Below are 21,759 nucleotides of genomic sequence, written 5' to 3' on the forward strand. Positions count from 1 at the left end.
TCCCAATGGAGAGGAAGTAATGCTCTTTGCACTGGCTCAGAGGCACTCCTGAGAGCTAGAGAGGTCACAGCAGCTGCTTAAAAGTGGCTGTTCTGCTCTGCTGGTGCCCCTTTTTGGTCTCCGAGAAAGGTATTGTGAGGTTTTATGTTGAGTTTCCAGCTGCGGAAGTCTGGTCCCCTGTCTTGGGTCCCCAAGCCTTTGGGGCTCAGATTGCACCCCCCATGCATCAACCCACCGTGCAAGGCTCCTTGGCACGTGAGCAACCCCGCGTGACGGTGAGAAGGGAGCACAGATGCTTCTCACCACAACTCGCCAGCAGCCTCAAAGAGACTCGATCTTCCCATTTCCTTCCTTACCCGCCCCCCCGCCAATATTGCTATTTCTCCCTGTCCTTGGCAAAGACTGCCAGCATCCTCCCCACCCCACCCCGCACTGCCATTGCTATGGCTACCCACTTCTCCATCACCATGGCTACCTGCTCACACTATTATTATCACCACCATTTATAAACCACTGTTGCTACCCATCCTAGTCACTGTCATTGCTGCCAGCCCTCCTGGCGGCCGAAACATCGCGCATGGCTGTTCCCTGGAAGCTGAGCCAGCCTCTCCTCCTCCTCCTCCTCCTCCTCCTCCTCCTCCTCCTCCTCCGGTGTTTACACCCATCCCTGGGCCAGTTTCCCCTTTTGAGTTGGGGGATGCTGCTGTCTCCTCTCGTGGGTTCCTGTGTAGTGGAACTCTTAAAAAAAAGCCCCTTCACCACCAACTGGGGTTCCCAAGGTGTGGCAGACCTCCCCACCCAATACCCACACTGTCGAGGGTGATGGGAGTTGGAGTCCCAAAGCCCTTCTGGGGATTGGGAAAGGAGGAATCTAGTCAGTTTGAGGCTTTCTCTCCCCATCACAAAAAAGGATCTGCAGAACTCTTCAAAAGGCTCCTGGCAAATATCTTCCCCCACATGTTCCAGAAAGTACCCAGGTTTTGGTCTTCAGCCAGGGTGACTTATTCCTCTCTCTCTCTCTCTCTCTCTCTCTCTCTCTCTCTATTTTGTTCCCTCCCTCTCCTTCCTTCCTTCCTTCCTTCCTTCCTTCCTTCCTTCCTTCCTTCCTTCCTTCCTTCCTTCCTTCAAATAACATTTTTACACTGATGGGAAGATACAGAATGGGGAGGGGGGCATCCCCACGTCCAATGATTTGACCTGGTCCCTTGCTTTTTGGAGCTGAGGCCTGTTTAGCGCGGGGGGGGGGGGAGCTCCCTGTCCGAAGCCGCGTCTGAATCCCCAGGTCAGCCAACCTACCTTCCCCAACCTGGGGCTCTCCGGTCGTCTCCCCATTCATAACTCCACGAACGACGGTTGTCTGAACTGCAGAGGGACATTTTCCAGGCTTGCTGACCGCCTAACAGAAGCCCCTCTTCGGCCTCGCCTGGAGATCAAGTCCGCCTTTCCAGCAAGGCAGCAGCCGAGTCGGTCTCTGGTAACCAGGAGCGGGGGCACGGTCGGCGGGTGCCTTCCCCCAAACCTTTCGGGGACCCCAGGCCCCAAACCGCCCAGTCCCCGGCATTTAGGGGAAAGTCGAGAGGATCCCCCGAAGCTGCCTTTGGCCGGACGTCCGCTTGAAACAAGTCACCCTCGGCACACTTTGGGGCAAAATAAACTAGGGGGACATGCTGGGAGGGAAGGCGAGGGCCCTGAAGGGGCGGACGAGGGATCCCCGAAGCTTCATTCATTCAGAAAACAAGACATTCAGATGGGCGGCCAGAAACTGTTTCACTTCGGTGGGCGGGGCCAGATATTTTTATGAATGAGACGATGGAGGGGTTGCGCCAGCAGAAGGCGGAGACATGCAAATGACTGGCAAATGATGCTCCTGGCGTCCAGGCGTGTCGGGGAGATCAAGGAGCGGGGAATTTATGACTATTTGTTATGATTTAATAATTTGATTAGTGGTTTAAAATGATTTAATGTCCAGGGCGTCGGTGGCTCCCATCGCAGGGCGTGGCCAGCCAGGTAAATTGAGCTGAGCGGACCAATAGACGAATCGCAGGGCGTGGCTGGGAGGCAGGGAGGGGAAAGAACCAATGGCTTGAATCAACGGCTCGATTATGCAAATCAAGGGCGCTCTTTCGGAGAGGGGAGTTTTATGCAGATGAGGCAGGCGTGTCAGCAGCTCGGCTCGGCGGCGGGAGTATGCAGATATAATCGGCCACCGCCCAATAGCTCTCTGCGAGGGCGGGTCCCAACGGGTGAAGTTCCCGCGGAAGAGCCAATGGCTGGACTTGAGGGCGACGCCATGCAAATTGAGCCTCCCAGTTGAGCCAATGCCGGATCTCCACCGCGAAAGGGGCTTTGTAAATAAATCGGAGCCGAGGGAGCCAATGGCGTGGCTCGATTGGGCCAAAGCGACGCGCGGCCGGGGCCCAATTGTTTGAATGGGAGGCGTGGCGCTGGGCCGGGCGGACTAATCAGAGGCCGAGTCTCCCAATCTGTGTCGGGCGGGCGAGCCAATCGGCGCCGACATGCAAATGAGGCGGTGACAGCGGCGGAGCTGCAGCCGCCGCCGAAGCGCAGCACTTGCGCCGCCGCTGCGCTTTCCCGGCGCCGGAGCCGCTGCAGGAGCCGCCGCTCGCCCGCCCGCCCGCCCGCCCGCCGAGGGCTGCAGCTGCCTGGCCGGCTGGCGGCACCATGATCCGCGCCTTCTCCTTCCCGGCCAGCCCGGAACGGGGCCGGCTGCGCGCCTGGCTGGAAGGCACCCTGGCCGGCTTGTGCGAGCTGCACTTGCTGCGGGAGCGACAGGAGCGGCGCGTCCGGCAGGCGCTGCGCATCGCCTCCGAGCCCTCGGCCCCCAAGCCCGGGAGCAGCGAGCCCGGGGGAGGCGGGGAGCCTTCGCCGGAGGAGCAGCTGGTGAGCCGGAGAGGAGCAGGGGGGGGGGGCAGGAGGCAGGACACCCAGGCGGGGAGGGGGCGCGCCGGATTGGGACCACCGGAGGGCGAGGGAGGTGGGGCGGCAGGAGAGGCGAGGGGAGGGGTCGCCGCAGCCCGCCCTCCTTTTCTGCCTGGGGGAAGGGTATTTGACGTGCTCCGGGTGGGGGAGGGGGGTCGTCGGGCTGTCCCGCGGGGAAGGGGCGTCGGAAGAGCCCGGGCTCCGGTTGGGTGGGTGGGTGGGCTGCTCCTTGCCCGACGTCCGCGGCGGCCTGAACCGGCCGAGACGGTGGAGGCGGACGATCCCGGGTCCCCTGCGCGGGCTCCTTTCTCTGCAGTCGGATTAATGGGTCTGGGGGCGGCAAGGATGGAGCAGGAGCATGCGCGCGCTCGCGGGATGGGGATGGAAGAGAGGCGCTCTCCCCCTTTCCGCCCCCTTTCCTCCCCTCCCACCCCGCGTCCTCCGGCCCTGGGGAGGCTTGGTGGAAGCGGGCAGCTGCGCCCCGTCGCCTCCCTTCTGCGCTTGGTTGGGCTCCGTTGGAAGAAATCAGCAGAGCCCCCTCCCCTCCTTTGCTCGCCCGCCGCCAGGCTGGGTCTCCGGCTTGCACCAGGACCGCGGCAGCCGGCTTCGCTGATCCATCCGCCGCTGCGGCCAACTCCGGGAGCGCAACGCCGCTTTGCTCGCAGGGGTCTTTTCTGGGCAGGCGGGCCGCCGCTGGAGCGTCTGTGGACCCCAAGCCCCCTCCTCTCCCTAGGCAGGTTCCTCCCTGATCTCCAGGACTACACCTCCCATGCTTCCCAAGCGAGCTTAGCTGGGGCGAAGGGGTCGAGCGGGACTGGGAAGGCGGAATCCGCCCTTGGCTGGATGGAAAAACGGTCCGCCAGCTCCCTTTTTCCTGCCCGGGGAATACCGGTTGCTGAAGAGGGAAACGATTCCCTGGCAAAGGCGAGCCGAAGGGGAACCGAGACGACTCCGGATTAAAGCGAGGCTCGATTGTGGCATTCGGAGCGGGGGCAGTTGGCATTTGGGGGTGGCTCCTCAGAAAGGGAAAGTGTCCCCAGCAGATGTGTTTGCTGAAATGCGGGGCGACATGATCCCTGGAGGTTTAAAGAAGGAGCCAGTAGATCCTTTTTCCTCTGAACCATCCCGGAGTAGGTTCCTCCCTTTTTCAGTTCTGGTTCCTGAGTTCCTACCGGTTGGAACTGGATGGGCTTGCGCTTTTATCGGGGAGAGGGTTTCTCAAGACATGGCTGGCCAGGGAATTCTGGGAGCTGAAGTCCTCAGTCTTAAAGTTCACTAGCATGCTGGCCAGGGAATTCTGGGAGTTGAAGTCTACATCTCTTACATTGGCTAAGATTGAGAAACACTGTCCTAGAGCAGGGGTAGGCAACCTTGGCTCTTTTATGACAAATGGACTTCAACTCCCAGAATTCCTGAGCCAGCCATGCTAGGTTGCCTACCCCTGTCCCAGAGACATTTAGCTGGCAAAGAGGACACGACAGCTGCCGTCAAATCTTTTAAGGGCTGTTGCATTGTAGAGAGGTTGAATTTCTTCTCAGGTGCTCCAGAAGGCAAGACTAGAACTCATGGGATGAAACTTAAGGTGCCAATTAAATATTGGGAAGAATTACATTAACTTTCAGAGCTGCCAATCACTGGAATAGGTTATCACATCCAGATTTTTTTGCCTCTTTCCTGGAGATTTTCAAACAGAGGCTGGGTAGTTATCAAAGGGGATGATGTCATGAATCCTGCAGTGTACAGCGGGTTGGACTTGATGACCTCTTAGTTCCCTTCCAACTCTGCGCTTCTCTGAGCTGCTGGTCAACATTGTGGGACCAGCCAGGCACACTTTGTGAGGTTGGCACGCAGTGGCCATCGCGGCCAGATGGAAACTTGGCTACTGCTGGGTTAACAGGTGACCCAGCCTATAACGCCCAGATGGTGGCTTGTGAACAGATATTGCAGTATTTAGCTAGCAATTCTATGTCGGGCACAATGAAAGCTTGTATTCTCAGCCTGCTGAATAGTGTTAAGCACCAGGACTGACTGCTCCAACAGATAATTCCTCCTTTGAGAGAGCCCCAAACTCGTGCAACTTTGAATTTATGGTCTCCTGGGTTGAACTGGCTCTTTCCTGTCGTGGTTGGAGATGATGGAGACAGACAAGTCCCTTGTTGGGGACTTAAGAGCCATGCTGGAGATATCTGGAACCACCTAATTCTAGCACAAAGCAGGATCAGGCAAGAATTGAAAGATCTCTGGATTTTCTAGCAAAATTCCCAAGGCTGGTTTTCTGCATAAGATGCTTTGAAATGTGTTGTGTTACCATCTTTGTTACCCCACAGCTGAAGGTGATGGGAATTGCAGTCCAACAGGGCCTCCTCCTGGGAATCAGTAGGCTAAGGACTTCACTTTGAGTTCCTTACAATGAAAAGTTTAACTGGAGTCATATAGACAGAGCTCTGAGGTGGTTGGTTGCATGCAGTTGCCTAGACCTCTTTGGCCAACCCATGAACTCGTGGGTTTGGGGGGGGAGAGGGGTGGTCTCCTGCCTCTTGGGCTGGTCTGGTTTTCTGAGGCAAAGCTGGCTGAGGAATTCTGGGAATTGAAGTCCACTCATCTTTAAGTGCCCAAGGTTGATGAACACTGCCTTGAACCACCCCTTTGCCAGCTCCAGATATGTTGGGCTGAGATGAGAATTGGGGAAGTTGATAGTGGTACACACCCCTCCCCCAATACCATGTATTCTTCCCTTTCTACACCTTTAGAAGAAAATAACCACCTTTGCATTGACTTTTCTCCTTTCTTCCTTCCCCATATCCTCCCCCCTCCCTCCTTCCCTCCCTCCCTTCCTTCCTTAATCTCCTACCTACCTACCTACCCCCTTCCCTGGAGGAGGTAAGAGAGCTGTGTTTACCTTCCTGAATCTGAACCCCCCCTCAGTCCCCCCCATGACTCAGTGACTATTGTCAGGTTTTTCTAAAGCAAAACTGATCTTCATTCACCATGCTGTCCTCATTTTGCACAGTTGCTTCAGAGAGTCCTCTGCAGCAGCCAACCTCTGAGCCATTGGACTACAACTCCTATCTTCCCCAGCCCCAGTGATGGTTCTTAAAGGCCCACCTTTTAAAGTCTGTCATATCCAAGGGAAGAGTCCTAGACCACGAGCTGAAGCTTATGGAGTAAACTCAAGCAAGCTTATTGTTCATTTCTTCCAACAGGCTGGATTTAGGGGGTCTGTGAAAATGCCCCCACTTTGTGTGTGTGTGTGTGTTTGTGTGTGTGTGTGTATATATCTGTCAGGTCAACCAGGCACCAGGAAAGCCATGTCAACACCATAAAGCAAGCAGCACTTTGCTAGGATGGAGGGAGAAATGGGACGAGGTGGAGGATCTGCAGAAGGTTGGGGTAAGGTCAGCTTGGAAAGCACTGCCCGTAAGTGGCATGGGGGGGGGGGAAAGGGGCCTGGGTGGGGAGGAGGACCCAAGAGAGACAAACAGGCATGAAGGGACAGGGGGAGAAAGACCATGGGACAGTTTAGGGCAGGGCAGGTAATGAGAGCAAAGGTCAACGTACTACTAGTCAAAGTACTGGATTAGCTGTGCTCACTTTAAGGACCCCCGAAAAACTGCAGCTGGAAGGACACCTGGACTTTGGCCTGGAGGAGGTTGGTGTGTGTGTGTGTGTATGTGTGTGTGTGAGAAACTTCCAAGGTGGTGACTGTGATGGGTTCAAACCTCTGCAATTAGGTAGCTCTTGACATAGGACCACAAGCGGGATCAGGATTTCCCCTGCTGAGCAGGGCGGATGCTAAGTGAGTCACATCATTCTGGAACCCCCTTGTGGTGGTAAGCCGAGGACTATTGTTGAGGAGCGTATTGGAGAAGAGGGGGAAGGTAAAGGAGGTGGGAGGGAATCCACTCCTCCTGACCTGAGTCTCTTTTCCAAATCATCCTGTTTGCTCAGCCTGGATAATCTGCAGAGGCAGAGTTGGCCTTCCCCCCCCTTCCCTCCCCCCCCAGTCCCCCTCCTGTCTGACGTCTTATCTTGGAATTTATGATGGTTGGGGAGGAAGAGGGTTGGGCCAGGACTCCCAAATGCCTTCCTCATGGAGAAATTGTTGATTATCTCAACAACCCCATCTGAACTAGCAGGTATAGACTCCTCCCCCCCCCACTCTCTCATTTATCTCTTTATTATCTCTGTCAATCATTTTTCTCTGTTATCTATCGTCTCTATATGTCTGTCTGTCAATCATTTATCTCTTTCTCTATTCTCTCTCATCTATTGGTATCTCTATCTTCTATCTATCTCATCTATCTATCATCCATCCATCCATCCTTCTAGGTTCTCCTTTTCCTCCTTGCAGACATTTATGTTCGTGCTTGCTTTGGTTTTCCTAACGTAGTGAAGCCTTCCCTAAGGTTATCTAAAATGCAAAAGGCTCCGGTTGGTTCTGCCATGCCAGGGATTGGCGGCTGTTCTGGAGAGGTTGAAGGAGCTTTTGGCAAGAAGCTCTTTCCTGCTTTCCCCCCCTCTAGGGCTGCTCTGCTTGGGGGTCTGCCTCCTCGTCTCCTTTGAGTCAGGACTTACAGATGGTGCAGTGATTCAGATCTTTCAAGAAGGAACAATAAAAGTCCAGACCCCCCCCTCTCCTGTCTCTTTCTCTCCCTAAGCATAAACTTAGGTGGGCTGAAATGTTTTGAAGTTCAGCTTTGAACGTGTGTTTATAAATTGTTTGAATTTGGACGTTGCAGACGTGAAATCCAGCCAGAAGATATTCACAATCCCAACGTCTGTTCTTAAAAGTTCTTTGTGGATGGCTTATCATTTCCAGGAAATTAGCAAGAAGAGAGAGAGAGAGGGAGGGAGGGAGGGAGGGAGGGAGAGAGAGAGGGGGGGAGGGAACTGGGGAAAAAAGCTTATTTTAGTTTCCTACATTACAGCTTCAAAGACCAGCCTCTTGACTGAAACTTGAAAGTATCATTACAAGGGAATATTTGCAGCTCAGGGTTGAAATGAGGGTTTCTTGGTGCTCTCTGGGCTGGGTGGTTCCCTTTCCTTGCAGATGTTTCATGACCCAAACTAGGTCGAAGAGAGATTTGCAGAGAAGTGGGGGAGGAGGAGGGAGGGGGAGAATGTGGGGTCTTCTGGGCTCTCTGCGCTTGGCACTGTCTTCTTACCCTTCCTTGCAGATGTTTCATGACCCAGCTAGGTAATATCATCACGGCTAGAAAAAAAATGGGTTTGCACTGATGATGTTCCCCGGTTGGGTCATGAAACGTCTGCAAGGAAGGGCGAGAAGAGAGCACCAAGCAGAGAGCATCAAGGACCCCATGGTCTTCCCCTCTTCCTCCTCCTCCCAAACCCCACTCCCTTTCAACACTGATGATGTTACCTAGTTGGGTCATGAAACGTCTGCAAGGAAACAACCCAGCTCAGAGAGCACCAGGAAGTTTTGCAAGAACCGCCACTCAAATGTAACATATTTTTGCTCAGAAACAAGTTCCTATGAATTGGATGCACCAGTGAGATAACCGAACACAGGATAATTGGCGACACTGCCTCGAGCTTTGCAAACCTCCTCTGTGTGTAATTGCACTGTTGGCAGTAATTATGTAGCCCCCAACTGTCAATGCATTAATTCCTCATCTCACTCCTAGAGACCCAGAGCAGAAGGAAGACACACTTGACTTCGCTTGAGGCTTCATGTTTTCCCTGCCTTGCCCTAAAAGCCATTTTTAGTTAGGAAATTTCAAAGTACATAGTGTTTTTTTTCCTAAAGACAAAAATTGGGAGTTTTTAGCTGTACGAATGGTCTTTGACTTACAATCACAACTGAGCTCCAAATTGTTGTGGCTGAGTTTTGCCCCCTTTTTATGACCTTTCTTGCCACAACGAGTAAGTGAATTGCTTAAGTTAGTAACATGGTTGTTAAGTGAATTTGATTTCCCGCTGACTTCGCATCTTGCTATGTTTTTATTCCTGTGTATATCTGTCTCCACGGTATCTTGAGATTTTTTTTAAAGTAAGTTTTCAAGTCTCTGCTTTTTACCAATTGTTGTGTGACTTTCCTACACTTGGCAAGGATTTTTGTTGGCACCTATCGCATGTTGTCCTGAGAATTGGCTGAAGGTTGGGCAGCTAATAAACCTTAAAAATAAGTCAATAAAAGAGAGGGAGAGAGAAGAAAGAAAGAAAGAAAGAAAGAAAGAAAGAAAGAAAGAAAGAAAGAAAGAAAGAAAGAAAGAGGAAGAAAAAGAGGAAGGAAGGAAGGAAGGAAGGAAGGAAGGAAGGAAGGAAGGAAGGAAGGAAGGAAGGAAAGAAGAAAGAAAGAAAGAAAGAAAGAAAGAAAGAAAGAAAGAAAGAAAGAAAGAAAGAAAGAAAGAAAGAAAGAAAGAAAGAAAGAAAAGAAAAGGTAAGGAGTCTCTTGGATCTTGGATTTGTCAGCGGGATGATGGAGAATCTCCATAAACTGTCAGCTGCATCTCTGTAGCTGGGAGAGAATTTTGCCAATATTAATAGAAGCTTCTTGCTGATCAGGATGATGGGACTAGGATCAAAGCCTTCTCCTCAGAGGTCTTTCTGAAAGTCCTGATACCTTTCATAATCCTCAGCCTATTGCTAGTTTGGTCCATTGGAGTTGTAGTCCCATAGGAGGGCACACAGCCAGTGAACATGGTGTTGGGTGCCTGCAGACCTTAGAATATGTACACAGAAGAGCAACAAATATGATAAAGCAGGGGTGTGCAACCTTGGCACCTTGAAGACCTATTGGACTTCAGTTCCCAGAATTCCCCATTCGCATGGCTGGCAAATTCTGGGAGTTGAAGTCCACAACTCTTAAAAGTTGCCAAGGTTGGACACTCCAAGGTATGGAGTCTCCTCCGTGAGCAGGGGGTTGGACTAGAAGGCCTCCAGAGTCCCTTCCACTCTTATTCTTCTCTGTTCTATCTAAGGGATGTGTCTGCGCTCACCTCCTTCATCAGACAAGTGTGTTCTTGGGCAATAACTCTTGGCAAAAAGAAACCACCTTATTGCCCAGTTGATTTCCAGGATATTAACCCATCCTCCTAAATCTAATCCTTGACTGCTTCCAGCAGGAAAACAGAAGAGGAGGAACAAAAGGGGAAAATGCAAATTTCCTCCGTAATTAAGTGCAAAACGCCAAAGAGGAGGGGGTGGGAAGCTTTGCAGAAGCTGCTTTCAGCAAAGGGGTGGGGAAGGTTTTCTAAATATACTCAGGGCAGCAGAGATAAGATAAGGCTGGCAGGGAAGATCCGGTAACAATGGAGAGGCTTTGCTGGGTCTTTCAAGGGAATTTACCACTTGGTAAAATGAGAATGGATGAAGCTTGCCTTCCCCCACCTGAGGCCCTTGCAGATGGGCTGGGCTTCAATTCCCATAACACACTAGGAGCCTAGTCAAAGGATGATGGGACTCGGAGTCTAGCCCATTAGGAACAGGTGTAGTTCAGAAGGTAGATAGATAGATGATAGATAGATAGATAGATAGATAGATAGATAGATAGATAGATAGATAGATAGATAGATAGATGATAGATAGATAATGATGATAAACATGATAGATAACTATGATGATAGATGAGATATAGATAGATGATTGATAGAAGATAGATAGATAGATAGATAGATAACCTTTATTGTCATTTTTACTGTGAGCACAATGGCACACATTAAAAATGAAATTTAGTTGCTGGCTTTCAAAGTGTACACGTACATAGCACCCATTTAAACATGCTATGTACAACACATATATAGACCTACTACACCCTTACACATAAGTAACATATAAATATTAATCACTGCCCCTCTTGAACACATAACGGAAGGAGGAAGCGTTGAGAGTTCACAAGGTTGATACTGTAGGGAACAAAACGGGCTGAATCCGGATGTTCTGCTTCGGATACCACGGAGCCCCCTCCTCCCAGGAGGTAACAAGGAGAACAGGTTGTGAAGAGGACGTGTAGCGTCCCAGACAATCTTGCAGACAATCCTGCTCAAGCAACGCTTCTGTGCCACGTCCTGGATGGGAAGGAGAGAACTGCCAATGACCTTTTCTGCCATCCTCACCGTTCTCTGCACCGCCTTCCCGTTTGAAGCAGCTTTCTAATTAACCAAAGAGGTAATTGGCACATCTTGGCTACTCGGAAGACCCCCTCCTCTCCTCCCTTTGCAAGGATTTGTGGGCTGTGGGGAGCCCACAAAGTCTTCTCAAGCTGTTTTCCAGAGGAAAAAAAAGTGAAGCTGGAATAGTTCCGGCTGCCTAAGCTGAAAGTTGGCCACATTATTGGGGTTTTTATGAACAAAAGCTTTGAGCTTTTGCAATTTTTTCTTTCATCAAAGCACATTCCTCTCCTAGTCCGTCGATTGCAAAACCAGAGCCTGGAAATACACAACTGGAAATATTGCACTAAGAAATATCAAAGTAAGCCCCGATAAAGCAAGCAGGCAAGGCTTGCTAAACTCTGCTGGTGCCTCTCAGCTGCGCTTCACTACAAAGTCCATGGTTATCAGCCAGCGCTGCCCCATTGGGGTCGGAACCCAGCACACCTGCAGGACCTCAGGTGAGGAAGGAGGCTTTGGTTTGGCAAGAGCTGCTCAGATCTCAAAGCCAAGGTGTATCTGTGGTTCAGTTTTTACCACAAAGTAGGTTTAATGAATGCTAATTAAATATATTAGCCAGTTGCAAGCAGGGAGATAAGGTGTTCAATGCCTTCAGGGCTGGTTTCGTTCATTTTCATAACAGGGAGATTTGGGAAGGGGTCAAAAAAAGTCAAGATGGCCACGGTGATGGTGGATTCAAAGCCTTTTTGTGCACGTAACATTATGCATGCATAAAGTTTACATGCTACCATCCGTATTGTACATGTAATGGCTGGGGTGGGTTATTTTATTGCATTGCACACCCTAATCGAGACAGCAAAGGCTTCCCAAGGTCATAAGTCTGATGGGTTTGGGGTTGGATTTAGTTTTAACACAGTTTTATTATTGTATTATATTGGGCATAATTATTTAATCCTTTTTAACTTCTTTTTTAACTTTTGTATTTATATTTTGATATTTATTGCCCTGTACACCGCCCTGAGTCCTTCGGGAGAAGGGCGGTATAAACTTTTTATTATTATTATTATTATTATTATTATTATTATTATTATTATTATTATTATTATTATTATTATTATTATTAATAATAATAATAATAATAATAATAATAATAATAATAATAATAATAATGTGGCAATGTACCAGTCTGTCCCCAGATAAAATATTCCAATTTTAGATATTTGTTTATTAAATTTATATATCACCCAGAGTTGATATGTCAGTGAGATGGGTAGCATAAAATTTAAATAGGTAGTAGTAGTAGTAGTAGTAGTAGTAGTAGTAATGGCTTTGGTGGGGAATTCTGGGAGTTGAGGTTCACATGTCTTAAAGTCGCCAAGGTTGAGAAACACTGGGTTAGGGTCTTGAGATAGCAGTTGAGAGATTCTGGGTACAATCTGAAATGGGTTTCCTGTCTGAGGAGGGGGCTGGACTAGAAGACCTCCAAGGTCCCTTCCAACTCTGCTATTTCTATTCTATTCTATTCTATTCTTATTTGTAATTCTATTCTATTCTTATTTGTAATTCTATTCTATTCTATTCTATTCTATTCTATTCTATTCTATTCTATTCTATTCTATTCTATTCTATTCTATTCTATTCTATTCTATTCTTATTTGTAATTCTATTCTATTCTATTCTATTCTATTCTATTCTATTCTATTCTATTCTTTACACTGAAAGATGTATGTTGATTACATAATTTTAGAGTAATCCTCTCTCTCAGCCTAACCTACCTGACAGGATCGTTGTGGAGTAAAACGTCCTTAGCCTTCTGGACGAAGATAGGATAAATACAGGCAGTCCTCAACTTCCGACCACAATTGAGTCCAACATTTTATGTTGCTAACTGAGACATTTGTTAAGTGAGTTTGGCCCCATTTTACAACTTTTCTTGCCACAGTTCTTAAGTCAATGACTGCAGTTGTTAAGTTAGTAACACAGTTGTTAAGTGAATCCGGCCTCCCCACTAAATGAACTGTTGTAAGTCGAGGACTGCCTGTATTTCCTCTTTGTAGTGATAATTGTGGCTTTGCCGTCAGGTTGTCCAGGCAAAGTGGAGGCAAGTGCTGGTTGCAATCCTGGTTGGTTTGTGCAAGCCCCCTCAATGATGTCTGCTTTTCCAAATTTCTCCCGGGATTCGTGATACACAGTTTGAGATATTTTGCCTGAAACCGCTCAGCATATCTGGAAAATAAATAGGCGGCTTTTTTCCTTGGAATTTTCAATTCCTCCCTCTTTAAAAATCACTCCAAATGCAGCATCCACAAATGCAGCAAAAATAAACGTACGTTGCACATACCGTACCATTCCGTTTCTATTTCCACCTTGACTTTTCTCTTGCAAGGAAACCACATCACATTCTTGCAATCATTCTTGAAAGTTTCTCTCCTAATAGCATCCTGATATTATTCCTTCTCCCGCCCCCCCCACCCCCCCACTTAAAAGAAACAATCTGGTTATTCTGACTTTATGGGTTTTATGCAAGGGCTTTTCCAGGTAATTATATCTTAGCTGCAGTTCCAAGGACGATGTGTTTTATAACTCTGGTTTCATCAGAGTTTTATTGTGGGAAATGCCCAAGGAAAGATGGGAATTACAATAAAGGCAAGTGGAGCTCTTAGGAAAAGCTGTCCAGAATGATGAAATTGACAAGCTGGGGTTGCAAAATTGACTAGCACGTGGTTGAAGCACCAAGGATGGCGCTTGAAAATAAAATACCTAGAGCAAATAAGCACAAATGAAGGACTATAAACCTGTTTGTGCTGTAACTGGGTTATAAACAAACAGGTGATCTCCTTCACCGCTGTATTTCTCTGGCCGTTTCAAAGTGTGTGTTTTTGTGCTTGCACAGTAAGCATGGGGGATAATATAGTGTGCTAATGGAACCATACTTGTGTCTGAGATATTCCTGCCTCCACAGTACTGTATATATGAAACACTCTCTGAGTGTGGTGGTTTCCTTGCAGATGTTTCATTACCCAACTAGGTTACATCATCAGTGCTAGAAGGAGGGGGGTTGTGGAAAGGAGGAGGAGAAGGAGGAGGAGGAGGAGGAGGAGGAGGAGGACAATAACAATGACAACAATTGTGGGGTCCTTGGTACTCTCTTAGCTCAACGGTTTTCTTTTAGACATTTCTTTTAGACATTTCATTACCAAACTAGGGAACATCCGTGTTAGAAGGGAGTAGGGTTTGTCCTTATTTCTATATACTAGTGGCCTGCCCTATCATTCTTCCTTGATTATGCTGTTGTTTACTATTAGCTTGTTCCTCTGTGTTGGTAGTTCCTTGATTGGGGCATTGTGTACTTCTTGATTGTTGGTCTTGGTGTTAATCCTGGTGTTAATCTCTGCTCATCTGGAGTGTTGATTGCAGCTGAGGAGTCCTTTTTTGATCTTTCCTTTGGGGCTTTTGATCCTCTCTTTGGAGTGGTTTCAAGGTAGATCCAGCTCCTAAAGTAGTGAGCAACAGGGGATCCTTAGGGCCGGTTTAAAACCGCAGCTAAATCTGAACCCTGGGTGGCTCGCAGGAAATGCGGAGAAATGCAGAAAGGAGACACGGAGACCGTCATGAGTCAACTGAATATAATCTATCCATCCCAGAGTCGCTTTTTTGATTTCTTGGACACCCACATGACCCCCAGAGGGAGAAAAAAGATTCCAGGAAGGTAGGAGATAAAGAGTATATCTCCTCTTTGGAGTCTGTCTTGCAGACGGAATAAAGTCACCCCGGTGTAGATTATTTTCTTAAAAGCTTTGAAGATTGCGGTCCTCTTCCCTTAAGGGATTTCTTCCTAGATCCTGTAACTGGAATCGATTCAACTGCACCAGGTAAAAAGTAGGTTAGATGCAAATTTTGACAGGTGAAGGAAAGGATTTGAGGAGCCCTTCCTTCTTAGACAAAGGCAGGCAGTTTTGCAAGGTGGAAATGCAAAATCTGGGATGTTTCATAGCCTTAGCCGAGCAACCAAGTTGATTAGGGGCCTGGAGGCTAAAATACACGAAGAAGAACGGTTGCAGGCATTGGGTATGTCTAGTTTAATGAAGAGAAGGGCCAGGGGTGACATGATCGCAGCCTTCTAATATTTATGGGGCTGCCAAAGAGAAAAGGGGATCAAACCGGGCAAAATTAACCCATGTCTCACTCAGCAACCAAAAATGTTGGGCTCAATTATGGTCATAAATTGAGGGCTACCTGTACTGGCATATCTTTGCTAAAGCTTTTGTGGCATGTCGGAGAATTCTGTGTGCAAGGCTGAGGGTTGTGCAAGAAATAATCAGGAGGGAAAAAAATGTATTTTCCGTCAGTAGAAATCCATTGGTTAGGCAGAGACAAAACAAGCAGCTACGGGATAAAAGTTTTCTTCCATGACCTCATCCAGACAATTTGGAAGCAAAACCCCTGCTGGGTCTAACAGCTGATAGGGAGGAACAGACCGGAATTCACTTGAAGGAATTTGCTGAACTCGTCACCACAGACTGGCTTAAGGATGCTCCAAATTCTTCTCCGGTCTGCTTCCTTCCTTAATGACCTGACATAGTGTGTCTCAACCTTGGGTGCTTGAAAGAATGGGAGGACTTCAACTCCCAGAATCCCCCAGCCAGCTTTGCTGCTTTAAGTTGTGTGGACTTCAATTCCCAGCAAAGCTGGCTGGGGGATTCTGGGAGTTGAAGTCCACACATCTTAAAGGGGCCAGGGTTGAAAAACACTGCCTGACATCAACCTCCCACCACGATCTGACCATGTTTTCTCAGCTCCGAAACCTGAGCTAGCCTGTATGTTCCAACGCAGCTGTCAATGTGAGAAAAAGTCACACAGGTTGCCTTCTCCCCCTGCCCCGAGATCTTCTCTTGGTTTAGCTTCCTTCGCTGGTGGCAACCTGGGTGGACTTGTGGCCGGCTTGCCTACAGGTGCGTTCCTTTCCAATCCCAGCCCAGGCCTTTCTCTCCCTCTCCCAAAGAGCACCAGGGATACGGGCCAAAAACACGTGGAATGCTTACAACAGGAGCCAGCTGAAATATTCAGCTGGAGTAATATTGTGGAGACGTGTTGTGTGTCGGAGTGCCTTTGCTGTTTGCATTTTGCTTTTTTGCTTTATTTTGCTTTGCCGTCCATCAACCATTCTCCAAGATTTTGTGTTGTTACCTTCCAATCTTTCCAATCTCTGGTCAGATTGTCTGGATGGGAACGCCTGGAGAGGCTTGCGGTCGCCAACAGACGCTACTTTGTGATTACAGGCCCACTCACACTTTATTTGGGTCGGGTGAAAATTTCGGCCCATTGTTTTCCTGTCCGGAGTTTGACTGATGCTTCCAAAGGAGTCGTTTTTGTCCCTGGGGCCACCATCTGTCTGAAGGTCAAAAGCTGCCCCATAGCTCTCCCCCCTCCCCCAGTTCCTTCTTTTCCCAGTCTCTCTCTCTCTTTCACATCCACACATCCACCCTAGACAGACACACAAACACAAATACACACTCTTCTGGAGCTCCCTGTTCCATCTGGCTACCAAGATAAAACCTGTGGGGACCTCTGATCTCATCTACGTCTGGGGGTGGGTGGGTGTTGTCCGACATATGGAAACTACCTTGGCTTGTAAGGAAAGGGGGTCACATCAAGGAGAAGCTACACTGCTCTTTGTTGAGTCTACTGAGAGAGTTGTGTGTCTGAGTAGAGAGTGACGGAAAAGGAAGTGATTGTGTGTCCACCTCTCTTCCAGATTTCTGGGCTGGGAAATTGTGTCGATTTCCCTGTTTTGGGGGGGAGTGCAAGAAATGGTTAGAACACTGAATAGGTATCACAGCAAGGTGACACCTACTCAATGTGCTAATCATGCATTGAGTAGGTATTACTTCATTATCATATATTGAGTAGAATAGAACAGAATATAGCTGGAAGGGACCTTTGAGGTCTTCTAGTCCAGCCCCCTTCTCAAGCAGGAGAACCTATACCAGGGGTAGGCAACCGTGGCTCTTTTGTGACTCGTGGACTTCAACTTCCAGAATTCTTGAGCCAGCCGTGCTGGCTCAGGAATTCTGGGAGTTGAAGTCTACGAGTCATAAAAGAGCCACGGTTGCCTACCCCTGACCTATACCATCTCAGACAAGTGACTGTCTAGACTCTAGCCTCTTCTTAAAAACCTCCAGTGATAGAGCGCCCACAACGTCTGGTGGCAAGCTGTTCCACTGGTTAATTGTCCTCACTGTCAGGAAGTTTCTCCTTAATCCTGGGTTGCTTCTCTCTTTGATCAGTTTCCAACCATTGTTTCTCATCCTTCCCTCTGGTGCTTTGGTGAATCATTGAGTATATACCTACTAATAATACCATTGAGTATATACTTAATATATGATGCCTACTCAATAAATATCTACTATTACCTGCTATGATACTACTATGGATACTACTATATAGACACTACTACTCCTACTACTATAGATAACAAAGAGGCAGCAATATCCGTTCCTCTTATGAGACCAACTGATGATTTTCTGGGGTTTTTCAGGATGCCCTTCCTGAGCTGATGTGGGAAATGGAACAGCAGCTGGGCTTATTACGACTATACGGCAACGAGAAGATGTGCGGGGAGGCAGTTGAGACAGACAGCTGGCCTAGTTCAGGTATGGGGAGAAGAAAACATGGCATTTGTTTTAATCTTGTCTCCTCTTGCATTTTCCCTCCTTCTATGGCTGGTGTCAGAAGTGGGATCACGGGCAATCTGGCCTTCCTTGCTCGGCTGGAAATCTGGGGGTCACAGGAGTCTAGTAATATCGATGCCACTTCTTCACCAGGTTTCTACGAGGGTCAACAGTCGGCAGTGGCCTCCGATTCACCAGCTTCTGGATTTGAAGATTCTTCCTCCAGCATGCCATCAGCATCGGGGTCCTATTCTCGAATCAGCCATCCAGAATCCCGCCTTGGTTATTCCAACGAGCGCCCCAAATCTGTAGGTGGGTAAGAAGGTGGCTTGATTGGCACCTGGCTACTCCTGGGTGGAGAGAGGTCAACCTAATAAAGGAAAATATTTGTAACTCAGGGTTGAACTGAGGACTCCTTGGTGTTCTCTGAGCTTAGTGGTTTTCTTGCAGACGTTTCATGACCCAACTAGGGAACCTCATCAGTGCCGATAGTGTTACCTAGTCCGAGTAATGAAATGTCTTCAAGAAAACCACCAAGCCCAGACAGCACTAAGGACTCATGAAAGGTGGACTTGGATCCAGTGTGGACGATTCCCTGAAACAGCTTCAGCATTCAGAGTTTTAGGGGGGTTCAGCCCCCCCCCACCTGCCCAGCTCTCTCTCTCTCTCTCTTGCCTTCCACAGGGGACGTAGCCAACAACAGCAAGGAGAGAGCCCAGCGGAGCACCATGCCGCGCTCCTTCTCAGCCCCCTACGCCTCATCCCAAGATCCGTCTGCCGAGCCGCTGCCCACCTGCTTCACCCCAGACCCTTTCTTGTACCCCAGCCCCCTGCATGCAGTGGCCCTGCAGAGTCCCTTCTTCCAGAGCCCCCTGTACGAGGACCCCGCCTTCTCCTCGGCCGCTTCCCGGGCCTTGTCCTACCCAGAGGATCCCGATGGCAACATTGAGGCCTACGGGAACGACTTCCAGCTCTACACGGAGGCTGCCTCGCAGGGCCAGCGGCTGGAGAGCTACATCTCCCGTCTCCTCCGCCGCCGCAGCCAGCTGGTCAGAGGCAGCAAGCCCCGGACGAGCCTCAGCTCGGAGCCGTCGGCCAAAGGTGGCGTGGTCCGGCAGAGCAGCCTCTGCAAGCGGCCCACCGAGTTGCTGTCCCTGCAGGCTGAGCGCAGGCACCCTCCGGCCGTGGAGAGGGGCAGCAGCACCCCGTCGCCCTGCGGCCACGAGCGCAGCGCTGCTGTCACCACCACCCGTGTCTGGTCTTCGTGGGACGCCGCAGCCGAGAGGACTTTGGCCACCAAGACAGTGGCGGAGGACTTTCATCCACCTCCGTCCAGTCTCCGGAAACCCCCCAAGCTGCAGGCGTTGGCCCAGGGGAGGTCTCCCTCCGTAGACCACTACGACACCCTCTATCCCTCATCCCCGCTGTTGGACAGGGAGGAAGGGTCCTCGCGGGGAAGCGTCCAGGAGCCAGTCTCCTACGAGTCGGAGGAAGGAGGCTGCCTGATGGTCAAAGCCCAGTACATCCCTGCCCAGCAGCCCCCCTGGGCCCAGCAGGCTCACCGGGCGGGCAGGAAGAAGCCCCCACCTCTGACCAAAGGCCGCTCGGTGGAACTGTCGCCCGAGCGGGTCCCTCTGCTGGTGAGGGAACGGCCGCGGGTTGTGGCCCCTGCCAAGAAGTGCCGCTTTACAGAAGAGCTGAGCGACGGGGCTGTGAGAAAGGGGGGCGGGAGGAAAAGTTCCCCCAAATCCAAGAAGGCGGCTAGGTCTCAATCGGAGAACAGCCTTCTGAACAGGTCCCGGCTGAAAAACGGGACTGTGGACCGGGAGGAATCAGCACAGAAACCCTCCCGGCAGCGTCGGTTGCACAGGAACACGGGCAGTGGCTGCCGCAAATGGAGTTCAACAGCCGAGCTCTCTCAAGAGGAGCTGTCTCCCGGGAGCACCGTGGAGCCGCCACGGGGCCAACAGGGCCCAGGCCCTGCAGGGTACACCTACCCAGGCAGTGACTCTGAGTGTTCGGGCGAGCCAGCCAGGAGGGCCCCCGTGTGCCGCCTGGAGGAGGGCCTTGTCGGCGGAGACAGCGACTCCAGCCTGAGCGACGGGGACTCGCCACCGCCGTACAGCAGCGGCGCATCCAGCGATACAGATGAGAGTGGGGGTCTCGTGTGGCCACAGCAGCTCTCTCCGCAGCTGGTGTCGGCGTCCGGCCCAGGAAGGGCTACCAGCGGGCAGCCCAAAGTGTTCGTCAAGATCAAGGCCTCTCACGCACTCAAGAAGAAAATTATGCGCTTCCGATCCGGCTCGCTCAAAGTCATGACGACGGTGTAAGGGAGCACCATCGGTTCCCGCAACGTCCTGCTGGTTCCCCGACTTTTGTGGGGGGGGCCCAGAAAGTTCCCCTTGAATGTGTCTCATCTTCCCTTTCAGCAGCCAGCGAGGTGCCAGTCCAGGCGCTGCTCAGCTTCAAGTCTGGGTTGGAAAGAAAAACAGTGGTGGGAAAGTGAGGCGGCCTTGGATGGAAGGGAGATTCGGGACCTTTTCTCTTCCCTGGAAACTGCTGAGTCTGTGGCTTCCTGGCTCCCCGTCTCGCTAACTCCATCCATCCTAAACGGAGAGGTATTTATAATGGCTTCCTTTTCCTTCCTTCCTTTTCCTTCCTTTTCCTTCTTTCCCTTCTTCCTTCCTTTCTTTTCTTCCTTTCCTTTCCTTCTCTCCTTTCTCTCTCTGCTTTCTTTTTCTTTCTTTCTTTCTTTCTTCTTTCTATTTCTTTTTCTTTTTTCTTTCCTTCCTGTTCTCTCTTCCACCTTCTATCCTTCTTTCCTTCCTTCCTGCCTTTCTGCCTTTCTTCCCTCTTTCTTCCTCTTCTGCCTCCTCTCTCCTTCTTTCTTTCTTTCTTTCTTTCTTTCTTTCTTTCTTTCTTTCTTTCTTTCTTTCTTTCCTTCCTTCCTTTCTTCCTTCCTTCCTTCTTTCCTTCCTTCCCTCCCTCCCTCCCTCCCTCCCTCCCTCCCTCCTTTCTTCCTTCCCTCCTTCTTTCCGTCTTTCTTTCTTTCTTTCTTTCTTTCTTTCTTTCTTTCTTTCTTTCTTTCTTTCTTTCTTTCTTTCTTTCTTTCTTTCTTTCTTTCTTTCTTTCTTTCTTTCTTTCTTTCTTTCTTTCTTTCTTTCTTTCTTTCTTTCTTTCTTTCTTTCTCCCAGACTTCTCAAAAGTCTACGTTTTGTTTTAAAACTCTGAAAACTGAATCCGTCCTGCCAATCTTGTATACAGATAGTTCTTCTCTCTGTGTAAATAAAAATCTACGGTTTGGTTTGTGTGTGTTTTAGTCGAAAAGCTGCTGGGATAAGATAAACCTTTGGTTTGGCCACCTGGTTCCCAAAAGGAACATTTCAAAAACCAAGACTTTAAAGGCTACACTTTAAGAAAAACCAGCTTGCGGGATACATCTCTCCTACCGAAGTACAGCCTGTCTCACCTCTAGGTTGACCTCCCAAATGTTTAGGCTAAGGGGGGGCACCTTGGACCCCTCAGGTCTCTGGTGATTGATCTCCACCGCAAGCGGGAGAGTCGTGAACTTCCTGTTCGAGCCCGTAAACCACAGCAGACAAAATCTTGGTGGGGCCCGCTGCAAATCACGGCTAAAGTTTATGCAGGCTCCCAAGGAACAGAGAACTCGCCCGAGGGTTAAACTCATAGCTTGGCTGATCAACCTATAAGTCACAGCAGAATCCCCAATGCTTTCTCCATCCGATCTGTACGGCCAGAGGATTTCGTAGCTGGGGAATTTGCGGGGCTCCGAAAGGGAGGCCAAGGGTTACAACAATGGTCCCACGAAACCCAGTTGCACTGTCCAAGCAATTTGGGGTGGGTTTTTTTTTCTTTTCTTTTTTGGCTCCCAAGCACTGAGATGTATTTGCTCTTCAGACTTGGCAACGCTTTAAGACTTGTGGGGCTGAGGAATTCTGGGAGTTGAAGTCCACAAGTCTTAAAACGTTGCCAAATCTGGAGAGCTCTGATTTAAGGGCTACCAACCATTAGCCGGGCAATTTGAACTTGGCTAAACACAAGTGGCTTCCTCTGTGTCT

The 21,759-nt window shown here is 49.6% G+C and overlaps 1 protein-coding gene across 1 annotated transcript; it reads left to right on the forward strand.

Moving 5' to 3' along the window:
- Window positions 1–2,682: 2,682 nt before the first annotated feature.
- Window positions 2,683–20,994, forward strand: DACT3 (dishevelled binding antagonist of beta catenin 3; the record flags this gene model as incomplete). The annotated part of the gene is made up of 4 exons (XM_081334416.1): window positions 2,683–2,901; window positions 17,548–17,662; window positions 17,834–17,992; window positions 18,365–20,994. The coding sequence occupies 4 exons, from the start codon at window positions 2,683–2,685 to the stop codon at window positions 20,008–20,010; spliced, it is 2,139 nt and encodes a 712-aa protein (XP_081190542.1). The 3' UTR covers window positions 20,011–20,994.
- Window positions 20,995–21,759: the final 765 nt, after the last annotated feature.

Source organism: Vipera berus (genome assembly GCF_964194415.1).
Source record: "Vipera berus genome assembly, chromosome: 9".
Taxonomy (NCBI): domain Eukaryota; kingdom Metazoa; phylum Chordata; class Lepidosauria; order Squamata; family Viperidae; genus Vipera; species Vipera berus.